This window comes from Symphodus melops, assembly GCF_947650265.1.
Source record: "Symphodus melops genome assembly, chromosome: 18".
NCBI lineage: Eukaryota > Metazoa > Chordata > Actinopteri > Labriformes > Labridae > Symphodus > Symphodus melops.
This window is the reverse complement of record NC_136708.1, coordinates 22844385-22853878: the sequence shown is the minus strand read 5'-3', so window position 1 is coordinate 22853878 and position 9494 is coordinate 22844385. Positions and strand designations below refer to the sequence as shown.

Here is a 9494-nt window from a genome sequence, read left to right as displayed (position 1 = left end):
AGGTCTCAGGACCCTGCGTGGTCCCTGTGTGCAGGTCTCAGGGACCATCAGAATCATAACAAACTGTTTGCACGGGAGTGTTCCTGCCTCCCTGCAGCTGCACTCTGGTGGGCGTGTCCTTTGCCTGGAGTTATTTCTTAGGCGTGTGAGTCATGCAGGTGTGCTTTAAATACAGATGTTCCCGATGCTCCGCTGTTATTTGCGAGAATCACCATGGAGGACACGAACACGTCAAAGTGAGTACACACATTCACAGAACGAGCTTTCCTTCTTATTCTTCACTAAAAACCTTCAGGCTGCTAAACATGAACTTCATGTATTTGACATTCTTTAACAACGCGACGTCTTCACCACAAAGAGAATGAACTCAGAGCTCACAGCTGGAGTCGTTCACGATGCATAAAAAGGGTTTGATATCTGCGCACAACTTCAGTCTGCTTTTTGTTAAATCAACTGAAAGCACTCTGACCGGGATGTTTTATTGTGAAAATCCAGTTTTAATTGACATTATTATAATTATTATGAGATTAAATGAACTAATGAATAATAATAAACAGTGTTTAGAGTCAGTAATCCAGGAGACAGAGTGGGTGAAAGGAGGACCTGTGAGGACGGCAGCCTCCATACAGGGGGCACGCAGACCCGCTAGGCCACCTCGGCACCAGAACCCTCACAATAACCTCCAGTCTGTGTTTAAGTGATTTAAATGTTTGTCAACTTAAACTGGGTTCGTTAAAGCAGAGGTCTCTCATTATATTAATACTATGTATTCAGGTACAATTTATAACTTCCAAGTAATTCATGTTATAAACTTTGAGAAACTTTTGGCTCCCAGGTGTTTTTCATTTTGAGGTTTTTTTTTTCTTTTTTTCTTTTTTGATGATGAAGTGACTGAAATGTTTCAGCTGAGTGGCCGGGAATTTATTCAACAAAACAAAGGATCTTACTGGTGCGAGTCCCAGTTTTTAGACATCATTTTATAATGTTCAACTCTTACAATTTTTTTTGTCAATTATTGTTCTCACTTTGAGAATCACTAAATTAAAGGATATGGTTTATGCAGCTTTGAGGATTCTTTTTAACATTTTTTTTCTGATCTTCCTATTTGACCATCGATTGTCACTTTTCGTTTTACATCATTACATTAATTTAAAGGACCAATCAGAGAGCTGCTCTCTTCCTGTGTGATCATGAAGGAACCTGCTGTGTTGAAGCTTCTCTGACAACAATGCAGCAGCCAGGAGCCACAGGCCAGATTCATGGACTGTAGCCTCCGTACATGGGACAAGCATACTAACCACTGTGCCACCTGCACACCTATCTATTTTATTTCTATGCTGACTTATATTTTCACTACCTGCTTTCCTTTACACATTTTCGTTTGGTGTCTTCCTCCAGGAAGCCGTGGGACACCTTTCGAGAGGTCCCGGCCATTGAAGATGAACAGACGCCATGGAAGATGATCAAGCTGCTGAAGATCATCACTGTAATTTTGATCGCTATAGTTGTGTTTGGATTGGCGCTATGTAGCAAGGTTTGTTACTGTTTTATACTTTCATACGATGAGTGCACCTTTCGCTGGAAGACAGATCTGCTGTCTGAGGATCGTAGCCTTGAGCCGACTCATCAATCATTATTCCACATTTTCAGGCTTCTTTCCTCCTCCTCATCACCTTGGCAAATGAAGGCACAAAAACCATCCCAGACGACCAGAAGCCTGTTGTCCTCCTGTGTATCGGCTGCTCTCTTATCACGTCGAGCGTACTTTTGCTTCTGAAAAGCCTCTGGAAAGCATGCTACAAAACATCCAAGCTACCGAGCAAAGAAACGATAGCACTGGTAGGAACATTTCTGGACAAAATCTCTCTTTTTCTAGAGTCTGGTCTTATCTTCACCATCCTCTGTTTCTTTGCAGGTTATGTTTATGGAGTTGATGGCATCTGGAGGTGCAGCGATTCTCACCATCGTTGCAATGCCACATTTGGACATCGTCTCTAACGTCACGATCCTGAACAGTGTAGCCATCCTCCCTTCGATCCTCCAGGTGGTCACCCAATGCACAGCAAAGAAAAGGAACCGTTTCCTGGTGCCGTCCATCACTGCTTTCCTCCTCATCCTGCTCGGCTACGTCCTGTTCCTTTTCCTCTACATAATGAAGGATCCCTCTGACACCAAGATGATCACTTGGGTGGGCCTAGCGGTTGGTGGGTCTTTCCTCGTATCTTTCAACTGGTGGGAAAACTACCTGAGACTGATTGGTGAAAACAACAAGTCTGTCGTCCTTCGGAACCTGTGCAGAGATGTAGGCAAATCCAGGAACATGCTGCAGATCCTCTCCAGCCTGCTCAGGATCACCGTGACCGCCTGTGTGCTCGGAGCCTACGTCCCCCTCAGCGAGCTGGACTGGGATGTGGTCAGATTCATCCCCAGGCGACAGACCACAATTATAGCCATCATCATTGGTGTCCAGCTGATCTCCTCTGCACTCTGCCACTGGTTTTCACTGCTGGCCTGCAAGATGCACGCCATGCGACGGTGCTTCATCCTGCCTTTGTACTTGGCCTCTCTGGCTGTCATGGCTCTGCTCGTCATCCCCTCCATCGTTTACTATCAGGACTACAGAATCAGTCTGAACGGAACTCAGAGCATCAACTTCACAAACTACTGTAATGTTGTTGTCGACGCAAGAAACCAAACCCTGACAGGCAGTGTGTTCCCAGATCTCGTGTTGGATGTCACGCACACTCTCTGCTTGACGGATATGTCCCGGCTTTGGGACATCGGCATACTGACAGGTAAAAAAAGGGGCGTGGTTAAAGCTTAAATGCAGTCGAAGAGACAAGTTCTGAACTTACCTCTACTAAGATTCCTATGGCCAAACAACAGTTTGTAATTCTCCCTTCAGGTTCAGCAGTGTCCTGGTGGCTTGGTCTGCTGTTGGCCACCATCCATCTGTGGTACATGAACGTCTATCGTATCCAGAGGACCCAAGACCTGTTCATCAGGAGGCTGTATGAGGGAGCCTTCATTGAGCAGTCACTTCTGCTCAACACCCGATTCGACATCCGGAGCAGAAAGAAGAGGCAGTGAGTGTGTTTGGGAATGTCAAAGTCCTGTACTTCTCTTAGCCTAAAGTCAACATTGCACTCAAACATGCATATCCTGTTTCTTCCAGGATGAAGCACATGGAAACCTCAATGTTGTATATGTGTGCAACCATGTGGCACGAGACCTACGCCGAGATGACCAACATCATAATCTCAATATTCAGGTCAGTTTCACGTCCTGCATGCAGAAAGACCCTCTCTGTGTCATCTTTCCATTTCTCTAAGAATCATAAACGTGGCCGCAGTGGCGCCACCCATTGGTTACTGAGGGTGAATTTTGATGCCCAGTGATTGCGGACGCAATGTTGGAAATGCTCACCTTTGGTCATTCTAGAAACAGGCAGAGGTGGAGTGAGACACCTGTCACCTATAGAGTGTGCAAATAAATACATGATCTGTAAATATGTTCATTTCTGATGTGGAAGCTCCTTTATAAACGTTACTCAAAGCGTCTTCTCATATTTCTTTGAAAAACTGCAGAATGGACAAGTACAGGCCGAGGACGGAGCAGAAGTACGATGATTTCACCTTCGAAGCCCACATCTACTTTGACGATGCGTTCAAAAACGTCGAGGGGAGTCAGGGTCGCCATCTCAACGACTACGCCAAGAGCCTCGTGGACGTCCTCGCTGAAGTTTATGGGTAAGATTGTTTTTATGGTTTGCCTGTTGGTATGGTGCCAGAACCTGTCAGTTACAGTTCACAATACAAATGTCTGTTTTTCATCAGCATCTTCACAAGTATCGATGACAAGTTCTTCATAAAGAGGCAGCAGATCCCTGAGCAGAAAATCGTTCGGACGCCGTACGGAGGTCGTCTCATAGTCACCATGCCGAACGGAAACAACATCATTGTTCACTTCAAAGACAAAGAACTCATCCGCCACAAGAAGAGATGGTCTCAGGTACGAATACAAACCTGTGACATCAAACTAAAAGGAACAATGAGTTTAGAAATTCTCGTTTTGTTCATATTTATTGTTTGTTTTTCAGATCATGTACCTTTACTATCTTCTTGGCTGGAAGCTCATGACCAAATATTACAAGCGCTGGCAGAAGGGCGAGGACGACAAACAGCTGAAAGCAGAGGTCAAGGTAAGATAAAACCAAAATGAACTTGAACGTCCTCTGAATGTAAAAAAAACTTTGTGTAAAACAAAGCAATCTGCCTGATTCCCCCCAGAAAGAGAAACAAAACACCTACATCCTCGCTCTCGATGGGGACACGGACTTCCAACCAGCGGCTGTGATGTACCTCATCGATCGTCTGAAAATGTACCCTCGTGTCGGTGCAGCCTGCGGGAGGATCCACCCGACTGGATCAGGTTCGTAAACTGCATACTTCGGATTATTTAAAGGGTGACAGAAGGAGAAGCAACCCTCGACGACCTGAAAAGCCAACAGTCGTTTTGGGATCATCACAGACTGAATTAAACAAGCTCTCAGTGATTTATGCCACTCGTTTCAATACGAGACACTTTCTGGTTCTCTTGGGACAAATGACTCTAATGGGAGCGTGAAGAGTATCATACTTTTTGTTGGTATTATGTTTGTGTATCGTTTGGTCAAAGTCCAAAGAGGCATTTAAGGGCAAACAATTGGAAGTCATTCTGACTTACAGTCCAGATAAAGTGAAGAAGTTGAGCCTACTTCAAACAGCTCCAACATGTTTGCTTGTATGGAGGAGCTGTAGTTGGCTGAATGTTTCCACAGCAGAGGTATCTGCTTGGTTGAGATATATGATTTGTCTTTCCTTTGCAGGTCCTGCAGTGTGGTTCCAGAAGTTTGAGTATGCTGTCAGTCACTGGCTGCAGAAGACAGCAGAGCATGTGATTGGCTGTGTGCTGTGCAGCCCGGGCTGCTTCAGTCTGTTCAGAGCAGAGGCGCTGATGGACGACAATGTGATGAAGAGATACTCCACCAAGTCCATGGAGGCCAGCCACTACATCCAGTACGACCAAGGTAACGGAGGCTGTTTGATCGGGCTTCTGCTTCTCACTCAGTCCTGGCAGTCTCTCGTCTAATAGCACATGTCATCGTGTTGCAGGTGAGGACCGCTGGCTGTGCACTCTGCTGCTGAAGCAAGGATGGAGGGTGGAGTACAACGCAGCGTCCGATGCTTACACCAACGCCCCCGAGGACTTCAAAGAACTCTACAACCAGGTGAGCTGATCAGAACCTTTCCCCCAGTATGTGGGGTGTTGCAGAACTTACTAAGTCTGTGTTTGCTCGGTTGGTAAGAAACAGGTTTAGAGATCTGGAGGACGAGCCGACAAAAACAACGTTTTATATGCTAACTAGTGTGTTTTCATCTTTAGCGCCGCCGATGGGGACCGTCCACGATGGCCAACGTGATAGATCTGCTGGGCTCCACCAGCATCATCTCCAAGAGAAATCCGTCAATGTCCAAACCTTTCATGTTCTACCAGCTGTTCAACATCACTTCAGCCATCCTGGCGCCCGCCACCATCTGCCTCCTGATTGGAGGTTTGTGCTTTGTGTTTGCAGAGAGTGTCAAGATGAACTTTTGTGGACTTCTCGTAGCCTTGCTAATTTTTCAACTATTGTTCAAGATTGCAGAAATAAAAGACAGGAGGAACATGCTGTACTGATGTCTGTCTGTCTCTCCCATTGTGGCCTCCAGGTAGTTTGTCCTTTGTGTTGGGCATTGACGCAAGTTGGGCCTTGGTCCTGGCTATCATCCCTCCGTTGATCTACCTCATACTTTGCTTCAAACTCAAGTCCGACACTCAGCTCACTATTGCAGGAATCATGAGTGTCATATATGCGTTCCTCATGTTGATCGTGACGATGTCCATTGTCGGTGAGTTGTGCAAACACAGATTGAGCTCAGATACTTTTCTGAATGCTGTGCAGTCTTTAAAGAGAGCTGCTTGACTGTGCTTTTAACCTCACTCTCACCTCTAAATACCTTTACGTTTCTTCAGGAGCAATGGTGAAGGACAGAACCATCCTGACGCCAAGCAGCATTTTCGTCGTTTCTATGGCAATCATTTACGTCATCACAGCGATAATGCATCCTCAAGAAATCCAGCTGGTGTTCCACGGCTTCCTCTACATCGTCTGCATCCCCAGCGCCTACCTCCTGCTCACCATCTACTCTATGGTCAACATGAACAACGTGTCCTGGGGCACCCGGGAGTCCAAGCCAGCCCCCGGTGCTGCCCAGGCAGCAGCAGCAAAGCCACTGACGAAAACCCAGAAAGGTAGATCCAAAGTTTAAAGTGCTTCTTTGTCAACACTGCTCTGTTCTTATTGTTGCCCTGACTGAGCTGAATCTTTTCACTCCTAGCCAAAAGCTTTTTCCAACGATTCATCTCGTGTGGAAAATGTTGCAAAAAACCCAACGAGAGCCATGAAGACCAACAGCTGAAAGTCAGCCAAGCCAATCTGATCACAGCGCCCTCTCAGAGCGAGCCGCAGCCTATGAACACGCTCGTAGACGACACAGGAAGCGTAGAGGACGAACACAGGTCGGTTTGTGAACGTGAGACATGGACCTGCATGTTTGCACAACAAGATGATGATGCTGATGTTGTTTCTGTTTCTGTTTCAGGCAAATTGAGCCTCCAGCCTATGTTGCCCAATGTAAGCCCAAACTCTTTTCAAATATCAACAATCCCCCTTTAAATGTGTTGTTGTCTTATTCTCTTTGTTTCCCTTCGGTCTCCAGGTTGGGTCTCACAGCTACAGGATGCCTCCAGCGACATGTCACTGCAGGAAGATTCGCTCGACAAGGTGAATATGTTTCTCTCGTTAGCTTAGCATAACTAACAGACTTTAAGAGAAACGCTTCAGGCATAAAAACAGATGCTGTACAGATGCTTCATGCTGGAAGGAAAGGGAGGTTGTGTGAATCTGATGAACACTAGGCAATAAAGGGTTCCTTAAAAAGAGACCTAAACTTGCATTAGAAAACGGATGCTTAAAACACCTTGTGCTCCGTACTTAAAGTGGCTCGCTCTCACCAAAGGTTTATGGAAATAATCGTAGTCCCTTTGGAGTAATCGAGGAGAAGAATGTTCTGACCTTTAGACACTGTTCATTTGCTCTGTGCAGGAGGAGGAGGAGTTCTGGAGGCAGCTTCAGAAGAAGTACCTGGAGCCTCTGGTGGATGACAAACAGAGACAGAAGGAGATCATCAATGACCTGCGAGAGCTCAGAAACAAGGTCGGTGTTGAGTGCTGAACTCGGCATTTTAAAAACAAAAAAATCCAGCTGAAGTTCTCCCTTCATAATTCGTCTGCCTTTTCTTTGCACGCAGATCAACTTTGCCTTCTTCATCCTGAACTCCCTGTGGCTCGTGGCCACATTTACGCTCCAGCTGTTCGGAGCGTCCATCTTCATCAAGCTCCCGAAAGTCGACTTTGACCTTAACAGCACCGGAGAAGATGTACAAATCGAGCCCATCGGCTTCATGTTCATCATCGGATTTGCTTCTTCAGTCTTGATCCAGTTCTTCGCCATGCTGTACCACAGGTGATCATCTGAAGTCCACACACTTTGTCTTACACAGAAATGTACGGTGGCCCTGAGGGTCATCGGGAAGACCTTTCATGAAGAGAGTCGCTGTAAAAACCGTGTGACCGATGATACCGTCTGCAGGAACCTGAAAACTGTTGTCTTGTGTTCTTCCAGAATCTACACTCTGGTCCATTACGTGGCCTTCATCGACACCGAGCCCAGAGAGCAGAAACCTGACCTCGATGAATATTTACCACCAACCAAAAAGGTAGTTACACCTGTTGGGTTTGTGTTTCCAGGTGTTTGCTGTATTTACTGTTGTTACATTGTGAGCTTGGAATGGAACAAATGAATTATTGTTCTACATGTGAGACAATGGAGGGCAGATCCAGCTCACACTAATGACATCTTACGCTCCATGTAAACGGTCCCAATAGAAGAGAAGGTTAATTTGCTTTATGAGTCGTCTCTGTTCACGCACAAAGGCAGGTCGTGTCCTGTAAGCAGGCACACACCCTGTCAGAGGCGTTCCAGGTATGTGCGCTAATGTTAATGTTCCTCTCCTTCCAGATTGAATCTGCCTCCAATGTCGAGGCCGACCCCGACCCCGACTCCGACTTCGACTCCCACGCTGACTCTGAACTGTGGTCTGACGACGAGGAATCTGACGAGGACAACGACGAGATCGTCAGGAACGCTGCAGACGGGGGCACGATGGTGTGACGACCACGCCTCTCTTTAGCACTTTGAAATATCCACTTCATGTGATGAAAAAACTTTATTTAACTTTGAATCAAGTGCAGTTGGTTTATGAGAAGTATTTATGGGACAAATGATCACAAAGAGCCTTGAAAACGACCGAGATGAAATACATGTGCAAGTGTGTGTGTGTGTGTGTGTGTGTGTTTGAATTGAACTGTCATTGTTTGTACTATTTATGAAGGATTTACTCTGTACAGTTTATTTTGATTGACGTTCCTGTGTTTGAGTATTTAATGTGAAGAGGAATGGAGGAATTTTAGATTAAAATGTGACGTAAAAAACCCAACTCTGCGTCTGCGTGTGAAGACGCAGGAAGCCTCGTCCTTCAGACGCTGACAGACGGGAGTGAAAGGTGGTCACACGGGGGCGAGGGGGGGGGGGGGGGGGGGGAAACTGTCTGATGTCGGAATAAAGGATCAGGACAGGAAATGAAGGTTTGTGTTTGTGCTCTCCTTGTACTTGAAGTGCACAGTATATGTTTTAGTGATTCATTATTCAGACGTGGTTTAAATCCTGCTTTAAAGAAATCACCTGAACGATGAGACGATATTTATTTTTGAATGAAGGAGAAAAGATCAATAATGAGTTTTAGTGTCTAAGCTGTGCATCGTCCCTGTTTCTGCCATGATATGAGCTGTCTGTATGTGTTCAGATGTTTCTGCACTCTGTGGGGAAGTTTTTGAATAAATCAGTAACAAGAAACATTTTCAGCCTCGTCTGTGTTCATTGAAGTCCTGCACGTCGACCTTTCAGCTGCACTCTTCCACGTTCTGAACTTTTTTAACAACCTTTTATAACTGATCTCACAGGATCCTGTTTGTGTGTGTGTGCTCAAACAGGATCCTGTTTGTGTGTGTGTGCTCAAACAGGATCCTGTTTGTGTGTGTGTGTGCTCAAACAGGATCCTGTTTGTGTGTGTGTGCTCAAACAGGATCCTGTGTGTGTGTGTGTGTGCTCAAACAGGATCCTGTGTGTGTGTGTGTGTGTGTGCTCAAACAGGATCCTGTTTGTGTGTGTGTGCTCAAACAGGATCCTGTTTGTGTGTGTGTGTGCTCAAACAGGATCCTGTTTGTGTGTGTGTGCTCAAACAGGATCCTGTTTGTGTGTGTGTGCTCAAACAGGATCCTGTGTGTGTGTGTGT

General features: G+C 45.9%; 1 protein-coding gene across 1 annotated transcript; it reads left to right on the top strand.

The window, feature by feature from the left end:
- Positions 1–213: 213 nt before the first annotated feature.
- LOC306839901 (chitin synthase chs-2-like) lies at positions 214–8314 on the top strand (the record flags this gene model as incomplete). The annotated part of the gene is made up of 22 exons (XM_079368847.1): positions 214–236; positions 1399–1534; positions 1651–1839; positions 1916–2795; positions 2906–3086; positions 3176–3271; positions 3588–3749; positions 3837–4011; positions 4100–4201; positions 4290–4431; positions 4868–5068; positions 5154–5269; positions 5425–5593; positions 5751–5930; positions 6055–6333; positions 6420–6600; positions 6684–6715; positions 6801–6865; positions 7187–7297; positions 7392–7606; positions 7766–7859; positions 8162–8314. The coding sequence occupies 22 exons, from the start codon at positions 214–216 to the stop codon at positions 8312–8314; spliced, it is 3882 nt and encodes a 1293-aa protein (XP_079224973.1).
- Positions 8315–9494: the final 1180 nt, after the last annotated feature.